The 18921-nt window shown below is 40.9% G+C and overlaps 1 protein-coding gene across 1 annotated transcript; it reads left to right on the plus strand.

Moving 5' to 3' along the window:
- The first annotated feature begins 3017 nt into the window (after positions 1–3017).
- On the plus strand, positions 3018–17036 carry supt16h (SPT16 homolog, facilitates chromatin remodeling subunit). Its single transcript, XM_017683990.2, has 24 exons — positions 3018–3472; positions 4336–4428; positions 4582–4752; positions 5090–5242; positions 5859–6005; positions 6148–6299; positions 6468–6640; positions 6775–6865; positions 8089–8162; positions 8573–8685; positions 8786–8851; positions 8975–9070; positions 9568–9683; positions 9827–9980; positions 10145–10272; positions 10429–10691; positions 10958–11076; positions 11440–11678; positions 13272–13347; positions 13442–13611; positions 13753–13882; positions 14994–15120; positions 15921–15995; positions 16770–17036. Exons 1-24 carry the CDS (start codon positions 3407–3409, stop codon positions 16871–16873), a joined length of 3096 nt encoding a protein of 1031 aa, XP_017539479.1. The 5' UTR covers positions 3018–3406; the 3' UTR covers positions 16874–17036.
- Positions 17037–18921: the final 1885 nt, after the last annotated feature.

The following is an 18921-nucleotide window of genomic DNA, read 5'->3' on the forward strand; positions in this document are numbered from 1 at the left end:
AATATCTGAAAACAGCATATTTAAGTAGGAAAAGAAACACTTCTGTGATATTTAAAATGCTCAAGATATTGGAGTATGCAGTTACACCATTCCACCCTGGGGACACCTTAAGGATGAGAACTATCATTTCTGGCATATTTTATGCAATTCTGTTCATTAAAAACGGTTTGAGAAATGTTTGTACTTTGCACTGGTGGGTGAGCTAGGTCTACCAGCATAGGTGACACTGTGACCATTAGGAGCCTTCCACAACAATCTCCATTATTTAAAATGTTTTACTCTTCAGCGTCATGTGAGCAGAGCTCTGTCTTCTACATTGTGTCAAACTTTTTTGATGAATGGGCCAATAGAAAAGCTCCAAATTGTTTGGAATAGAGTCTTTACTTTTTATGATTTTATGAACAATTTTGCCTCTATCTATCTATCTATCTATCTATACTGCTCAAAAAAATAAAGGGAACACTTAAACAACACAATATAACTCCAAGTAAATCAAACTGCAACTTAGGAAGCAACACTGACAATCAATTTCACTGCTGTTGTGCAAATGGAAAAGACAACAGGTGGAAATTATTGGCAATTAGCAAGACACACTCAATAAAGGAGTGGTTCTGCAGGTGGGGACCACAGACCACTTCTCAGTACCTTTCTGCTTTCTGGCTGATGTTTTGGTCACTTTTGAATGTTGGTGGTGCTTTCACATTCGTGGTAGCATGAGACGGACTCTACAACCCACACAAGTGGCTCAGGTAGTGCAGCTCATCCAGGATGGCACATCAATGCGAGCTGTGGCAAGAAGGTTTGCTGTGTCTGTCAGCGAGACGTGGAGGAGGCCGTAGGAGGGCAACAACCCAGCAGTAGGACCGCTTACCTCCGCCTTTGTGCAAGGAGGAACAGGAGGAGCACTGCCAGAGCCCTGCAAAATGACCTCCAGCAGGCCACAAATGTGCATGTGTCTGCACAAACGGTTAGAAACCGACTCCATGAGGATGGTGTGAGGGCCCGACGTCCACAGATGGGGGTTGTGCTCACAGCCCAACACCGTGCAGGACGCTTGGCATTTGCCAGAGAACACCAAGATTGGCAAATTTGCCACCGAGATGAGACCCTCAGACCCCTTGTGAGACCATATGCTGGTGCGGTTGGCCCTGGGTTCCTCCTAATGCAGGACAATGCTAGACCTCATGTGGCTGGAGTGTGTCAGCAGTTCCTGCAAGATGAAGGCATTGAAGCTATAGACCGGCCCGCCCGTTCCCCAGACATGAATCTGATTTAACACATCTGGGACATCATGTCTCGCTCCATCCACCAAAGCCACGTTGCACCACAGACTGTCCAGGAGTTGGCGGATGCTTTAGTCCAGGTCTTGGAGGAGATCCCTCAGGAGACCATCTGCCACCTCATCAGGAGCATGCCCAGGCGTTGTAGGGAGGTCTTACAGGCACGTGGAGGCCACACACAATACTGAGCCTCATTTTGACTTGTTTTAAGGACATTACATCAAAGTTGGATCAGCCTGTCATGTTTTTCCACTTTAATTTTGTGTGTGACTCCAAATCCAGGCCTCCATTGGTTAATAAATTTGATTTCCATTGATGATTTTTGTGTGATTTTGTTGTCAGCACATTCAACTTCGTACAGAACAAAGTATTCAATGAGAATATTTCATTCATTCAGATCAAGGATGTTATTTGAGTGTTCCCTTTATTTTTTTGAGATTATAGAGAGAAAAGTAAAAAATGTATTTTACTTTTACAAGTTGTTTACAGACCATTTGTTTTAGTACATATATCATGAAATTGACATACAACGTAAAGTATAACAGGCATTTTAAAATGGTCAAAAACTGAGAATCTTAAAAAAATGGAGATCCAAGGTTTTCTTCCAACAACAGCGATATGTACAATTTTTATTTATGCTTAAAGGTATGTTGTATTTCTGTAATACGTAAGGCAACCCGGGGGACGATTTTCACTACATAGCAAAATAGCATTGCATGAATTTAAATAACATCATGTAAGTAATTTTAAATTAAAAAATGGTTTACGATTTTAAAAGGGAAGATCAAATGTTGACTAAGCTTACAAATCCCAAACTTACGTAGACACAGTAGGATATTGCACATTATTGGAACTAACTTTATATATTCAAAACAAATGCACTGCTCAGACTGCATAAACACCAGTGCGCACCACTGTTTAACTGATTTTTAATAATGTTTTCCTCGAGATGTGAACAGAGTCGTTCAGACTGGTTTGGTGTGAAATGGGTCATTGTAGAGGCTCGGGTGCCTTTACAATGGTGGTGATGGGAACCAGGCGTCACTATGACTACAAACATGGCCATTTTATTTACTATCCAAACCACCAGTGAACCCATATGAGTCTTCTGAGTTTTTATATATAATGCTGATGATGGTAAATGAATCATAGATCGCCCTGCATGTATTCCTTCGCTTAAATTGATTAAAATGCATTTTAAACCAAACCTTTAACACAAACTTTTAGAGGTGGATCGTGCTTTACTGCCCCCTTCAGGCGGCCACGTATAAAGAGAGCAGTTTGGCGGGAAATTAGAGGAAGGCGGGAAACTAGCTTGAACGTTATTGGTCAAAACTGGAAAGGGGCGGGGTTTACTCTAGGCGCTGTTTTCCTCGTTGCAGAGCAGCGCGGGAGTCGGTAGAGGGTGCTGTTGCCACTCGCCTTAATGTCAAATAAATGTGCAGTATTTGTGTTGGGTTTATTAATGTAATCATTTATGACGGCACGATCATCTCAGAAAACCTGTAAATGTTTCATGTAATAATATAAATGAAACCCTGAACGTAAAAAACGAGAGACAAAACAGGCAGTCAGTCTGATAACAATGTGACCTGATGGACACTAATAGGGAACAACGGTCAATATGATATAGTTGAATGAATAAAAGAATCTGAATTGAAAACCGTCAGGAGGGCCATCGACACAGGAAAAGAGCGAGGGAGGGAGGATAGGAGAGGAGGAGGAGGGGAAGAGGAGAAGTAGAAGGAGAAGGAGGGTGAAAGCAGCGTGTAATTACTATGTGCGTAGCTGTGCAGCAGCAAACATAACCCATGCGGTATTTATGCCATTATGTAGCTCCAGGGCGCCACTTTTGATAGTCGTGTCGTCCGAGAAAGCAGCGTTTTTAATACAGGCGTTTTTTTTTAAATAACAGCGCTTAAGCGTGTAGGCTTGCACTAACATCAGGTCTTGTTGAATCTGTTGAGGGAAAAAGTACCCAGCGGTTAGAAAAAAGAGAAAAGGGAAGGCGATTCGGGGTTGCAAAGGCGTGGAAAGTGCGCGCTTCCAGAGAGAGAGAGAGACTCTCACTCCGGCCTTCACTCTGAAGCCGGGACCTGGAGTTTGACACCAGCTGAAGAGTCGCCATGGCGGTAAATCTGGACAAGGAGGCATATTACCGGCGAATTAAACGGCTATACGGCAACTGGAAGGTATAACGAATACGTCAATTTGTGTATAAACATCTTAATGCACAGATGCATCTCTTACAAGAGGAGTAAATCTCTGACGAGGCCTCGGTTAACGTTAGCTTAGCGGGGTTTATTTAATGTCTATTTAAACCGCCGTGTAATCCCCTACCAAAGCTGCTAAAAGGCTCTTATGGGTGTCCACGAACAGTTGATCATTCCTGCGTTCAAATAATGTCACTTTTTTTCGGAAATAAAACCTAAATGGAGACGAAAATTGCATGAAGCGCTCGCTTAGCCTGTCCGTTGTGTTAGCTCACCAGTGTGATACTAGCTAGCGCGCTAACCGGGAACGTCAACCTCCTGCGGTGTTGGTGGCAGTAACGTCACCTGAACAGATAACGTTAAATCAATAATCAGACTGTTAAACAACGAATGTACTTTGTACCACACTTTCTCTATATTTTAGGATAATAGAGACGTTGTGGCGCATTGGACGTCTGTTAAGCTAACATGTTAACCTATGTAGCTTAGCTAGTTAGCGTTAGCAAGTTAGCGTCTTTTCTGGGGTTACACATTCAGGCTGACTGGCTTGGCTTACTTGTAAACTTTTTGAGAGCTTATACGAGTTGAAGTATACGAAAGGAAAACGAGATTTAACAAATACTGTTAGTAGTCCGTGTCTTCAGTGCGTTAGCTGCATTGGCTTTAGCTTGACGTTGGCTAAAGCTACCCAGCTAGCTAAGAAACGACACCGATTTCTTTACTAAGTGACAGTGATGCAAATTGGTATTTCACGCTGTTTTAGGTCTGTTCCACAGGAGGATTTGTTGGTCATGTTGGATAACCTGCCTGAACTCTTTATTTGCCCTTTTTTCTGACTGCAGAAAGGCGAGGATGAGTTTGGAAAGGTGGATGCCATCGTGGTGTCTGTTGGTGTGGATGAGGAGATTGTATATGCCAAATCCACCGCGCTTCAGGTCGGTTAAGCTACATGCCAATTGTAGGTTTAGTGACTTGAATTGTTGTTGGTGTTGGTAATATTTCTTGCCCATGTTTATTAATTTCATTGACATATGTATTTTTAACCAAGCTGCTGTACTGTGTTCTCTCACTCCTTCCTACCCATGCAGACTTGGCTGTTTGGTTACGAGTTGACAGACACTATAATGGTGTTCTGTGAGACCAAGATCATCTTTTTGGCCAGCAAAAAGAAAGTGGAGTTCCTTAAACAGGTGGCCATCACCAAGGGCAATGAGAATGCCAATGGAATCCCACCAATCACTCTTTTGGTCAGAGAGAAGGTAGAGTACTGTCAAACTGCATGTTCTTTGTTTGTTCTTCTAGTAGAAATGTCAATCTTTGAATGCCAGAATTCTCATTGACACAAAGTTTTATATTTATAAGGAATAAGCCACGACACGGCTGAACAGCTGATGTTTTCATGTGCTGTGGTTCAGTATAAGCGGAATGCCAGTAATTTGTTTATGAACACTGCTGTTTGGTCAAGAAATGTTGTATCACTATACCATAACATTCTTTGAATGGCTGACTAGTTCAGTAATTTATGTTTGAAAGGGTGGATAATGAATACAAATGATCAATCAGGGATTGAACATTTTTATCTTTGCCCTCTCTCAGAACGAGAGTAACAAGGCCAACTTTGAGAAAATGATTGAGGCGATTCGGGGAAGCAAAGAAGGCAAGACGGTTGGCGTCTTCATCAAGGACAAATTCCCTGGGGAGTACATGAAGAGCTGGAATGACATGATCACAGCTGAGGGCTTGGAGAAAGTAAGTGAAGGGAATTGAGAGAAGGAGTGCTGGAAAAGTTTTTGAGTGGAATAGTTGATTCAGATGTTTACCTCCTGTTGCTGTAGTCATTTGTGATTGCAGTTTGTAGGCAGTAGTATAAAATAATGCAGGGGTTGGCTAGATGTCTCATGAATGATATTCAGGGTAGTCCTCACCTAATTCTTCCCTTATGACATTGGAGTGAGAGATATATTGGTATAAATATGAATAGTAGCATGTCTTTGCTACCAATTTTACTGTGTTGTGCATAACATAAGCCTAAAAAATAGTGAACCACAAATGGTTCACTCAAAACAAGTCATTTAAATGAGCAGCTGTTACTTTGTGGAATAGGTTTCCTTTTTCTGTCTTTGGTTGAATAAAACACATGTAGTGTAATACTACGCACTAGTGCAGAACCATGGTTTTGGCTTCTTTGGGATGATTTACTATTATACTTACTTACATTTGTGATGTTTTCGGAAAATAATTAGATCATCCTCTCTTTATAGTTTTGTTGATGTAGATGGCAGTTGGCAGTGATCAGTACTGATAAAATAATTAAACTGTACGAGTTTGGTTTGTTGATTTTGGTGTATGGTTTTGCTTTTCTCAGGTGGACATCAGTGCTGTGGTAGCTTATACGATGGCAGTAAAAGAAGACGGTGAGCTGAACTTGATGAAGAAAGCAGCCGCCATTACCAGTGACGTCTTCACAAAGTTCTTCAAGGAGAGGGTCATGGAGATAGTGGACGCAGATGAGGTGAGCCGCACCCATGGAAGCTTTTTGGTCTCTGGCTGCTCTTTAACAGAAAGGGAATGTTGAAAACCAGGTTATTAAATATGATGTATCTTGGTTTACACTTGATATTACAGCATAACCATCTTTATGTACCTTCTAACAGAAAGTGAAACACAGTCGGCTAGCCGAGTCTGTAGAGAAGGCGATTGAGGAGAGGAAGTATTTGGGTGGCGCCGACCCCTCAACCGTGGAGATGTGCTACCCTCCAATCATCCAGAGCGGTGGCAACTACAGTCTCAAATTTAGCGTGGTCAGGTGAGAGTTGGTGGCACTTTGGCTGCTGTTGTGTATCTGAGTCTTTGTCTGTGTACTGCAGGGTTCTTCACACAGTGTATTTTAGTGTATTTTACAATAGGAAAAACACTAAATTTAGTGCTTGGATCCAATTCTAGATATACACTTAACTTTTGACTTCTCCCCCAGTGACAAGAACCACATGCACTTTGGTGTCATAACCTGTGCGATGGGGATTCGTTATAAGTCATACTGCTCCAATCTGGTACGCACTCTCATGGTGGACCCACCACAGGAAATGCAAGACATTTACAACTTCCTCTTACAGGTGGAGGAGGAACTCCTCAAAGAACTCAAACACGGTGAGTTGTATGTGTAATATAGAGGATACCATCCAAAGTCTTTGGACAGTGCTTTTAAAATATATTAAAATGAAGTATATGAACTGATTGTTGCACTTGTGTTGCTCTAGTAAAGTATTTGTGTTAACATGTAGGGGTCAAGATCTGTGACGCTTACAACGCTGTTGTGGAATATGTCAAAAAGGAGAAACCAGACCTGGTCAGCAAGCTCACCAAAAATTTAGGGTAAGTTTTACATATCTGCTATGCCCACATGCATAATAAGCAGGCCCTGTTGTAGCTACACTCAGCCGCAATGTTTTGCATTTTGGGCCCTAAATATGTGGAACAAGCATTCAAATCAGATTTTGTTGCCATTCGTTATGTGTAACCATCATGGTGGTAAACGTGGTGGTGTGACTGGTAGTCCCCTGCTGAGCTGGTCCATCTGGCATCATTGAGTGCGTATACATGCACTCAGTAATCCAGTCATAATCAGATTTCTGCAGTTATCAGATTATTCAAATGGTCATGTAAACCCCATTCTCCGATCTAGAAATCCAGTAGAGAAAGCTGGATTTTAGCTCAGTAATCAGATTTCTCAGTGCATGTAAATTCTTACTCCGATTTCTCAGCCTGCGTGAGAATAGACTGTGGATGTTGCCAGATGAGAGCAAAACACTTTCGGAGTGGTGCTGAAACACGAAATTAAGCATTTAAAAATTCATCTTCTAGATGATGCATGTTTATATTTAAGTAAATTTGCGAGATTAAAAAAAGCCACTGTATGAAGCTCGAGTTTTGTTACGTTTACGTCATGTCGTATTCTGTGAGTTTATTGGTTGGTTGTAAAGCAGAAATCTGATCATTGTCTGATTCATGTAGACTTGGAGTTTCCCATTATTTGATTACTTAAGTGCCTTTAAATGTGTTGATCGGTTTACTGACAATCTGATTTTCGGCAGTTATTGGATTAAGTGCATGTAAACACACTCAGTGATTGTGTTCTGTGCACTGAAACTTGCCAGTACCACTTGGTAGCTAAATAATATCTAATGAAATAACCTAGATTGGATGACATCAGGTTGAAACAGTGTAGTAGGGAGGATCACCATGGTCACCACAGCAGCAGTGTTGTGTTTGTGTGTATTATTTATTAATTTGTATTTTATTTATTTTTATAAATAAAGTGATACGTCAGTGTTTTTGGTACTAAAGCATGTTTGTTAATTGTGCGTTCAGTGTATATATGATGAACGAGTTTCTGTGATTCTGGCCGCATTCTTTATTTTACCACTAGATTCATTAGCTTTGTAGACTTTATGTGACAGGTGCAAATTTTGTAAAATCTGTGTCTGATAAATATTCTCTAAATAAATGCATGCAACCCAAATTATTGACTCTTTTGCTTACACACACGCACTCTCAAACAGAAGCCTGTTTTACATGTGCTGCAATGTGTGTTTCAGGTTTGCCATGGGGATTGAGTTTAGAGAGGGTTCCTTGGTCTTGAATGCTAAAAACCAATACAAACTGAAGAAAGGTGAGCTCACACACAAGGCTTGGGCAGGAATGCTAAAATGCTCTTGTCGAGACATCTAGGTAGTACCTATTGGTAACTAGCAAAGATGCTTTCTCTGGATAGACAAAGATCTTCTTGTAAGTTGCTCTGGATAAGAGCGTCTGCTAAATGCTTTAAATGTAAGTACATATCGGATTTGTTTTGATAACAGCGATATACTTATTTATTAAGAGTTGGACTTTTATGCTACAAGTCTGTTTCTTCAAATGGTAACTATGGAGTGGGTGTTGGTCGTATTTTGTCATTACGGCTGCTGACTGAGCCTTTTCTTGGAGGAGGGAGAGAATATGCACTTACTATGTCTTTCTAGGTCAGTTTTTAGAATGGGGTACAACAAATGGTGTACATTTAATGTGTGTTTGTGTGTTTAGGCATGGTGTTGAGTATCAGTCTGGGTTTTGCCGATTTGTTGAACAGCGAAGGGAAAAAGGATGAACAGAAGAAATATGCGCTGTTCATTGGAGATTCGGTTTTGATCAGTGAGGTGAGGCACATGTATATGTTAGACTTAATGTTGACCAAAATCTCATGAGTACTCATGATGTATTATTATGGTAATGATTTATTATTGTTTTTGTATATAGGAGGATCCTGCCACCATTCTAACCCCAGTGAAGAAGAAGATTAAGAATGTTGGAATCTTCCTCAAGGTGACTATCTCCTTTTTACTCTTTGCTGTCTTTATCTGTAGGGTGTTGACTTAAACTCTTATGAATGCCGAAACCTATACCTATATAGAGATGTAGTGCTATATGGAGTGTCTGTCTGTTTAGAATGATGATGAGGAAGATGAAGATGAAGATGAAGATAATGCTGAGGAGCTACTTGGTAAAGGAGCTCGTGCTGCCCTGATTGCTGAGAGAACCAGGGTAAGTGTGGTTACTACTGCTTATATGTATTACTTATATATTTGCATGGAAATTTGCATTCAAAGTGAGTTTCACACTGGTTGGATTGTAGACCCATTGAAGCTTTTGGTGTTGTACATGTGTTGAGTCCTCAAACGTGCAGAGCTAGAGTAATAATGTGGGGCAAATTATATTTTTGGTAAATATGGTGAATACGCTGTGCCTGCACTAACATTTGTGTTCTATATATGTATAGATGTAAGAAATGCAGTGCAGAAGAAAGGACCAATAAGTTATATAACTAAACGATTGTGTTATCTGTGATCACACAGATAGAACACTGTTATAAATAAAAAATGACCGCATACCACAAAAACATAAATACTATGTCGCAAACGTGTAAGGTACATCTTCTCATTTGCCACATGAGCCATCTAGACTACTTTATTGTATGGCCAGTGCTGCTAATAGCTTGTCTGTGAAGAGCACAAACTAACATTTTTCATGCAATGGTTCAGAACGAGATGACCTCAGAAGAAAAGAGGCGGGCCCATCAGAGGGAACTGGCCAATCAGATGAATGAAGAGGCCAAACGCCGACTGACAGAACAGAAGGGTGAACGACAGATCCAAAAGTAAGTAATGGGTACAGCAGTACAGTTCAGTGGTGCAGGAAAACTTGAATTTATTGTTTATTACATCTGTAAGCTTATGGGAATAAGCTCATCATTGGATGCATCCTTACTAAATAGCTGACCACACCTCTTTTCATTCCTAGGGCCAGGAAATCTAATGTGTCCTACAAGAATGTCTCCCAGATGCCTCGTGAGAAGGACATTCGGGACATGAAAATCTTCATTGATAAGAAGTACGAGACGGTAGTCATGCCGGTGTTTGGCATAGCAACACCATTTCACATCGCCACCATTAAGGTATTACTAGCGGCTTGTATCGCTGAACCATATAAGGAAAATCAGGCCGTTGAACAATGTTTGTAAGAATAGATTGCTTGTGTAAGTGTCATTACAATAAGCAGTCTGCTTATGAAAATCTACTACTGAACATAAATATGTGATTGTGTATGTTTTGTCTGTAGAACATTAGCATGTCGGTTGAAGGGGATTACACCTACCTGAGAATAAACTTCTTCGTGCCGGGCAGCTCGCTAGGAAGGCACGAAGGCAACATCTTTCCCAACCCTGAGGCCACCTTTGTCAAAGAGATGTGAGAAATCTTCTCCTTATTGGCTTTACAATATTATGGCATTGATGTAAAGCAGTAAAAACTAGGAAATGGACATTTGTGGTGCAGTAAGCTGAAGTTTTCTAAAGGAGTTTAGATAAATGCTTGTGGTATTTTTGTGTTTCTGCTTTCTTTTAGTACATATCGTGCATCAAACCTCAAATCTCCTGGTGATCCCTCAGTGCCCTCCACCAACCTGCAGAATGCCTTTCGCATCATCAAGGAGGTGCAGAAGCGTTACAAGACACGTGAGGCTGAGGAAAAGGAGAAGGAAGGCATTGTCAAACAGGACTCATTGGTCATCAACTTGAACCGCAGCAATCCCAAACTCAAAGACCTCTACATTCGGCCCAACATTGCCCAGAAGAGGATGCAGGGCTCGCTAGAGGCGCACACCAATGGTGAGCGAGAAGGCCAATAGAAGTGGATGCATGAGAGATGGCTCTAAATGGAAGTTAAAACCATTTGTACTTCTGCTGTCAGTTTTCCCCACTTGGCCTTTAAAGCTATTTTTCAGGGAAGCCTATGGCTCAGTAAATTGTGTTACTTGATGTGAAAGGGGGTTAAGGAACATACCAGGCTTATTGTTTTATAGAAGTGCTAGTAATACATGGCAGTGTTATGTCCTATGTGGAACGCATTCAAGTATGTGTTTACCTGTTTGTAGGTTTCCGTTTCACATCTGTACGTGGTGATAAAGTGGACATCCTTTACAACAACATAAAGCACGCCATATTCCAACCCTGTGATGGAGAAATGATCATCGTGCTGCACTTCCACCTCAAGGTATGCATTCATGCTGTCCTTTTTTTGTACAAGAAATTTGTGGACATGAAAACTTGAACAAGATTCTTGAAATGTGTGTTAATTCTTTTTACTCTTTGGCAATCAGAGTTTTAACGGCTCCAAAAGCCCTTAAAATAAAAATTCCACTGTACTATGTCAAACAATATCCACTCCTGAAGAGTGAGCGATTTCAGGTTGCTAGGCATCATTCTGGTGTACTGAAAATCATGAAAGACTTGAAAAAAAACTGATTTGAGCTAATTTGCCATTTATTGTATTAAATGGTCACAAATTACATATGTTTATGTTAAGCAAGCCAGTTTGTTTATTTAAAAAAAAAAATTCTTCTCTCCCTCTTTGCAGAACGCCATCATGTTTGGAAAGAAGCGACACACGGATGTGCAGTTCTACACAGAGGTGGGCGAGATAACTACAGACCTGGGCAAGCACCAGCACATGCACGACCGCGACGACCTGTATGCCGAGCAGATGGAGCGCGAGATGAGGCATAAACTAAAGACGGCCTTCAAGAACTTTATTGAGAAGGTGGAAACGCTCACAAAGGAGGAGCTGGAATTTGAGGTTCCTTTCCGAGACCTAGGGTAAGAGAGAATAGGAAGTAGAGAAAATTAGCTTGTTTTTCTTGCATTTTCACAACTTTAAACCCTTGACACCAGGGATATTAATTTCTAGTACTGTGGTCTGGTGTGCAGCACAGTTTGCATACAGTTGTGTTGTGTGTGTGTGTGTGTGTGGTGTTTTTTTTTTTTTTTTTTTTTTTTTTTTCCCCGTATTTAAGTGCACTATTTCCAAAAGTATTCACTCACTCATCCAAATCATTGAATTTAAGTTCCAATCGCTTCCTTGACCACAAGTGTATAAAACCAAGCACCTAGGTGTGCAGACTGCTTCTCCAAACATTTGTAAAAGAATGGGTGGCTCTCAGGTCAGTGAATTCCAGCATGATAGTGATAGGATGCCAGTCTAGTCGTGAAATTTCCTTGCTACTGTCATCGGTCAGTGGGATCATAACAAAGTGAAAATTATTGGGAATGACAGCAACTCGGCCATGAAGTGGTCGGCCACGTAAAATGACAGAGCGGGGTCAGTGGATGCTGAGGCACAGAGTGCACAGAGGTTGCCAACTTTCTGCAGAGTCAATCACTACAGACCTCCAAACTTCATGTGGCCTTCAGAACAGCTCAAGAACAGCTCAAGAACAGCGTAGAGAGCTTCATGGGATGGGTTTCCATGGCTGAGCAGCTGCACCAAGTCTTGCATCACCAAACGCAATGCACAACGTTGAATGTAGTGGTGTTAAGCGCCGCCACTGGATTCTAGAGCAGTGGAGATGTGTTCTCTGGAGTGATGAGTCCTGCTTCTCCATCTGGCAATCCGATGGATGAGTCTGGGTTTGGCGGTTGCTGGTAGAATGGTAATTGTCTGACTAGATTGTGCCAAGCGTAATGTTTGGTGGAGGGGGGAATTATGGTGTAGAGTTGTTTTTCAGGAGTTGGGGTCGGCCCCTTAGTTCCAGTCAAAGGAACTCTTAATGCTTCACCAGACCAAGAGATTTTGGACTATTTCATGGTCTCAACTTTGTGGGAACAGTTCGGGGATGGCCCTTTCCTGTTCTAACATGACTGGGCACAAGTGCTCGAAGCAAGGTCCATAAAGACATCGATAAGTGAGTTTGGTGTGGAAAAAATTGACTGACCTGCACAGAGTTCTGACCTAGACCTAATAGAACACCTTTGGGAGCAGAGACTGTGAGCCAGGCCTTCTTGTCCAACATCAGTGTCTGACCTCACAAATGTGTTTCTGGAAGAATGGCCAAAAATTCCTGTAAGCACACTCCTAAACCTTGTGGAAAGCCTTCCCAGAAGAGTTGAAGCTGGCTTAGCTGCAAAGGCTGGACCGACATCATATTAAACCCTATGGATTAAGAATGGGATGTCACTTGGTTTCATGTATGTGAAGGTAGACGAGCGAATGCTTTTGGAAATATAGTGTATGTTAAAAATTGGCAGGTGTGTTTAACAGACTCGGTGGCCCTTCTGTCTTAAACTGTAGGACATACTGTTAAAGTAATAACTTTATGCAGCAATAAAGTTGTGTAGTTATTGGATTGAGGTAAGGCAAAAGAAGTCTGGATCTACTGACCTTGGAGTTTAAGGGGATATTCTTGTGTATAGCTTCCAGGGTGCACCCTACCGAAGCACTTGCTTGCTGCAGCCGACCTCCAGTGCACTCTGCAATGTGACTGAGTGGGTGAGTATAAAAGTGCGAATAGGAACATTTGATGCCGTTGAAGAAAAGTGTTAACAATGTTAACTTTTTTCTCACTGTGTGCTTCTGTCTCTAGCCCCCTTTTGTAGTGACGCTGGATGAGGTGGAGTTGGTTCATTTCGAGCGTGTCCAGTTTCACCTAAAGAATTTTGACGTTGTTATCGTTTATAAAGATTATAACAAGAAAGTAACAATGATCAACGCCGTGCCTGTCAACTCTCTTGACCCAATAAAAGAGTGGCTCAAGTAAGTTTTGTTCACCACCCCAATTCCCCCAAATGTTGTCATTGTCAAGGCTATTGCCACGATAACTCTTGTTAACTTTAACTAAGTACAGTCCTAGTTGAAAATAATTAAAACATGAGGTTTTTTTTTTGTTGTTTCTAGCTCGTGTGACATAAAGTATACAGAGGGTGTACAGTCTCTTAATTGGACCAAGATCATGAAGACCATCGTTGATGATCCGGAAGGCTTTTTCGAACAGGGTGGCTGGTCTTTCCTTGACCCTGAGAGTGAGGTGAGAGCATAACAATTACATTGTTATTGTAATAACATTGACTTTTTAAAAAAACATTCTACAAAGCAAACAAAAGCTGAGGGTACAACAGCTAAAAGACACAAATACAAAAGAGAAATTAAGCTTTTAAAAAACACTGCATTTGAAGGTAATAATAATGCCAACCAATCAGCACTCATAGGAGGAATCTCAACCAAAAAAAAAACCCCAACTTGCGGCACAAACAAAGCCAGGACAACAGCTTTAACTTGAAACAAAACTCATTTTAAAGGTGCTGCGTTTGAGAGTTGCTCACACTGGAACGGCTCCCAGCCACTAGAGGTCACTGGTTTCTGCATGTGGGACAGTCATGTATCATATCTGTATGTGGGATATACAAAGACCAGTCAGCCATGGAATCATCAGTGAAGCATTTCCTGGTGAATTTGTCTGTTTCAGAGCTGTGAGAGGATTTTTTTTTTTTTTCTTCTTCAATGCAATTTTTAAATGCTTAATTTCTAGTAATGTGCATCTCTTTTGTGTTGTTTGCATTCTTCCATAATGCTGTTGTGTTCTCAGCTTTTGTTGGCTTTGTAAATGTTTTGATATGGCTCAGTGGGCCTCCTAACCTGTGTGCTCATAGGGTATTGTGTGGTTGAAATATTCTATTTCGTTTAAAAAGTGGAGCTCTTAAATTCCAGTGTCTACCGATGAATTTGTTTTTTGAGAGACCTCATGCTTTCGGTTGAGGTTCCTATGACTTATGTGATTCTGGTCAACAACAGCCTCTTCTCTCTCCCCGAATAGAATTCAGTTTGATGCTCAGTTTCATGTCCAGCAGAGGGAAGTGTTTGACTAAAAATGTTGTGAATATTCTTCTCTGAGGCAACAGTATTTCAGTTTAAATTTGCTCAAAAAAAAACCCCAAAACTTTGTAATTGAGAAAAGATGGTCATTTCATGTGAATTGTTTTTTTACAGGGTTCAGTTTGAACCAATTATCCAGTTTAATAGTAAGATGTTTAGATTGATGCAGATGTTTTTCTTTTGGTGTCCAGTAACCTTTTACTCAAAACAATAATTGCTGTGAATGCAGAGGAGCATTATCAATAACGGTGGGTCATGATTTGTAGGGAAGCGGTGGAGAGGATGACTCTGAGTCTGAGATGGAGGATGAGACGTTTAATCCTTCAGCTGACGAAGATGAGGAAGAAGAGGAAGACAGTGACGAAGATTACAGTTCTGAGACTGAGGACTCCGGTAATTCTCATAACACCACGTTTCTCCTCTCATGGATTACACACACAGACTCAAACCTGCATATGTACCTACTTTGTAGCTACATGCTTTTTCCAGTTTGTCAGGTGCACTTTGCATGTATTCAGTTGTTGTCCCGTCTGTTTGCCGGACAAGGTACAAGGTGGATGATAAATTGCGCATCAGTAGAAAGGGGTCACCAGATGACTACCGTTGACCAGGTATTATTTGGATGGTAGACCAGTCTCAGCATGGTAGTGGGATGTTATGCTTGTGTGAGTGTATCAGGCAAAGGAGCATTGCAGAGGATTTTACAAAAGTCATCGTTTGTAGTGTGTTAGGAATAATCCTTAAGTCCAATATCCATCCAGCTGAGACCCAGTGGTCAGAAAATGAGCACTGAAGCGCTGTAGGATAGCTAATCGGATGACTGCATGGAAAAAGTCTGATTGCAGTAAGGATGTGTTGGGGTACTTGAGCACTTGGTGGCCTTTGGTGGGTGGGTGGGTTTCGGTTGGTCGGTTAATGGGACTTCATTTGGCCATTCCCCTGGTACAGTCATTTTAAACAGACAAACTATGGTACATTTAGATCTTCTGTCCAGTAGAGTAAAATGTACAGTCTTGTCTAGGTGGAGGGCGCTAGTGTCACAGTATTTTGTTTTGCGGCCATACAAACATGGGGGAACCAGTTTATATTAATAATGTTGCATGCTGTTTGAGGACCATAGTATGACGGTTATGAACTGCCACTCATAGTAGTTTTTCCACGTGTTAAACAGTACTTTGTTTTGTCTCTTTCAGAGTACAGTGCGTCTCTGGGTAGTGAAGAGGAGAGCGGTAAAGACTGGGACGAACTGGAAGAGGAGGCCAGAAAAGGTAAGTTTGACTTCACACTAAAGCAGCATTTTAGTTATTCCATGAAGTGTGCAATTTGAGTCCATCGTCTAATGCCGTTTTTATAATGGAGACAAATCTGGATGTTTTTCGGACTTGAATACACCAATTCATAGTTCATTATTTGTAATGAAGACCAGGCATTTTTATGTGTTTGTATAGAGTGTTCCATTTCCAATAAAAGTACAAAACAAAGGTTGTTACCATTAAAGCTTTGCCCTGCTCTGATATGTGTTTGTCTCCACATTAGAACAGATTGGCTCGATATAAACATTAAAGTGCTTTCCACGCTGTCATATTACATTTATTTAGCCATGTAAATAATGTCTTGGCAAAAAAGCTGGCAAATATTGTACTTAACATTTAGTAATTTATTTTACATGTCCTCACCCCGGTGCATTAGTCATAACATTTTCACCTGATGTCGGGGATCTTTTTCGTTTTTATTATTTTAGATTCTAAGTCATGTAACTTGCTATTAATTTCAGAAGGTCAAACTTCAATGGGTTATTTGGCACAAAAACTAGAAATGCTTTGAGGTGGAAAATCTGTTAGATGTAATTTGAGACTGTGGATGACTTTTTTTTTTTTTTTTTTTTTTTTTTTAATTTATTTATATTTTATTTATTTTTTTAACATTTAAAAAGAAATGTTAAGTTAGCTTGTCTGTTTAGCATTGAGCTCATGGAATGATTCTCCTAATCTTCTTTACTTTTTTTTTTTTTTTTTTTTTTTTTCCCCTCTTTCTCTTTATAGCTGACAGAGAGAGTCACTATGAGGATGAGGACACTTCGAACAGAAAGAGGAAAGTTCGGCCTTCGGCCCCACCCCCCAGCAGCAAGAAGAAGCGGCGGCATTGAATATCTTGCGCACTTACACGCACATGCTCACCCACACTGCCAGATCATGGTTTCTGTTTTGTTTTGTTTTTCTTTTTCTTTTTATATATTCTTCTCTCTCGCTCTCTGGCTCTCTTTCTGTCTGTCACTCATACACACTGTAAATAAAGGATTTGCCCCTTTGGCCGTGTTTTATGGTGGGTGTCATTGAAATAGTCACGTACCAGAGAGCAAAACGCGCCTGACCCAACTTCATCATCCTCCATTCCTGTTTGGCATTGTGCGCGTGTGTGTTTGTGTGATCATGGAAGAGGGTTTTTTGTAAATTTTATGATTTTTTTTTTTTTTTTTTGTTAACTCTTAGAGCTACAACAGTGTTCGTGTTTCCTTTTCATTTCTGCCATGTGCTTTTTGAGAACGTTTCTCCTTGTTCTGTCCTTTCATCTCAACCCTCACCCCCCCTCTTTTTTTTTTTTTTTTCTTTTCTTTTTTTTTTTTTTTAAATAATGGTTTTCCTTAGCATTTAAGAAACAAATTGACCATAGATTTGTGTATAGATTACTTTTGATTGTTTTTGTTCCTATTTTTGGGGAGGGGTTAAGGGGTGGCTAAGGGGAGGGGTGGTGGGGGGGCACATGTGGACACGGACAAGCAATTTACACATGTGACGTGAAGATACACTGTCTTTTGTTATGACTATTTTTCTTCATCCTGAATTGGTAGTCTTGTATTGTTGAATAAAAGTCTTTTTTCCCCCTTTTTTTTAATAAAATTTAAAGGAAATAAAAAAAAAATGTCAACATTTGAGACATCATGTTTTCATTTAGGTAGGTGTAGATGCGGTTTAGGTTGGTGTGATTTCCATAGAACCTTTTACATTAACAAATGTTTCAAAGCAGAGGCAGTGGCTTCAGTAGAACCTCTACAGCACAACTCTGACGTCTGCAGACGTTCAGAGACTGTCTTGTCTGTCCTTTTATGATGACACTTCCTGTTATTGGACCAGTACAGTGGTGTGCATCGTCACTCCCGGAGACCCTGTGCATGTTTTTGTTTTCAGTGACTTTACACATGGAGCTTGAGTATCTTGGATGTGTTGGGTAATTGTAAGCACTAAAAGGTGCATGCATTGTGGTCTCCAGTGCTAAGAACACTGATTAGCCATAATGTTAAAGCCACCTCCTTGTTTCTGCTCATCCATTGTATCAGCTCCACTTACTATATAAGGGCACATCTGTTCCTCTGCATACTCTGTTTTACCCTGTTCTTCTGTGGGCAAGACCCCCCATGGACCCTCTCAGAGCAGGTACTATTTGGGTAGTGGGTCATTCTCAGCACTACAATGACACTGACATGGTGGTGGATTAGTGTGTGTTGAGCTGGTAGGAGTGGATCAGACAGCAGTGCACTGTATGTTTACTTTTTTGTATAGCAAGCAAGTTTTGGGCAGAAGGATGCCTCCTACCTAGTGCTGATTGGTTGAGATTCCTCCTATGAGTACTGATTGGTTGGCATTATTGTTACCAATTGCGGTTTGGTTTCGTCAAAGCCCAGTGTGCTCTGATTGGTCAGCTGGCCCAGCCTAATCTGATCGGTAGATCATCACAGCAGCATCCTGGTACAATTTCCATCCCCACACTGCTGTGCCAGAGTCCGATCCTGAAAGTCAGGTAGAACAAGTTGGCAGATCTGATCTATCGTCGCAAGCTAGACTGAAGCAGGACGTTTCAGAGCGATACGTTTTACTGTTTAGCTCTCTGCATGCTGTGTGAGGATGTGCTAAGCAGACAATTAGGATTGTGTCACAAGATGACATCACCATGTAACAGAGAAAAGGGCAGGAATCCCGGTTGTGTTATTATACTCACGTACTCCTTCAAAACTATAATGTTACACATCTTTCACTTAAAAATGCATTTGCAAAAATCCTCAGTCTCACTTTACAGATATACTATATTATTCTGTTTGTGTCTCACTCTGCTCTCTCTCTCCGTCTCTTTCTCTGTTTAACTGTCAAAACATAATTGTGTATGAAGTCATTAGTTTGATTACCAGATGAATATAAAAGA

This window comes from Pygocentrus nattereri, chromosome 22, assembly GCF_015220715.1.
Source record: "Pygocentrus nattereri isolate fPygNat1 chromosome 22, fPygNat1.pri, whole genome shotgun sequence".
Taxonomy (NCBI): Eukaryota; Metazoa; Chordata; class Actinopteri; order Characiformes; family Serrasalmidae; genus Pygocentrus; species Pygocentrus nattereri.

Coding starts and splice junctions, on each gene's coding strand:
- supt16h (XM_017683990.2), top strand. CDS start 3,407: ATGGCGGTAAATCTGGACAAGGAGGCATATTACCGGCGAATTAAACGG. Junction 8,686..8,785: donor ATTCGGTTTTGATCAGTGAG/GTGAGGCACATG, acceptor TTTTGTATATAG/GAGGATCCTGCCACCATTCT. Junction 13,348..13,441: donor TCTGCAATGTGACTGAGTGG/GTGAGTATAAAA, acceptor TTCTGTCTCTAG/CCCCCTTTTGTAGTGACGCT.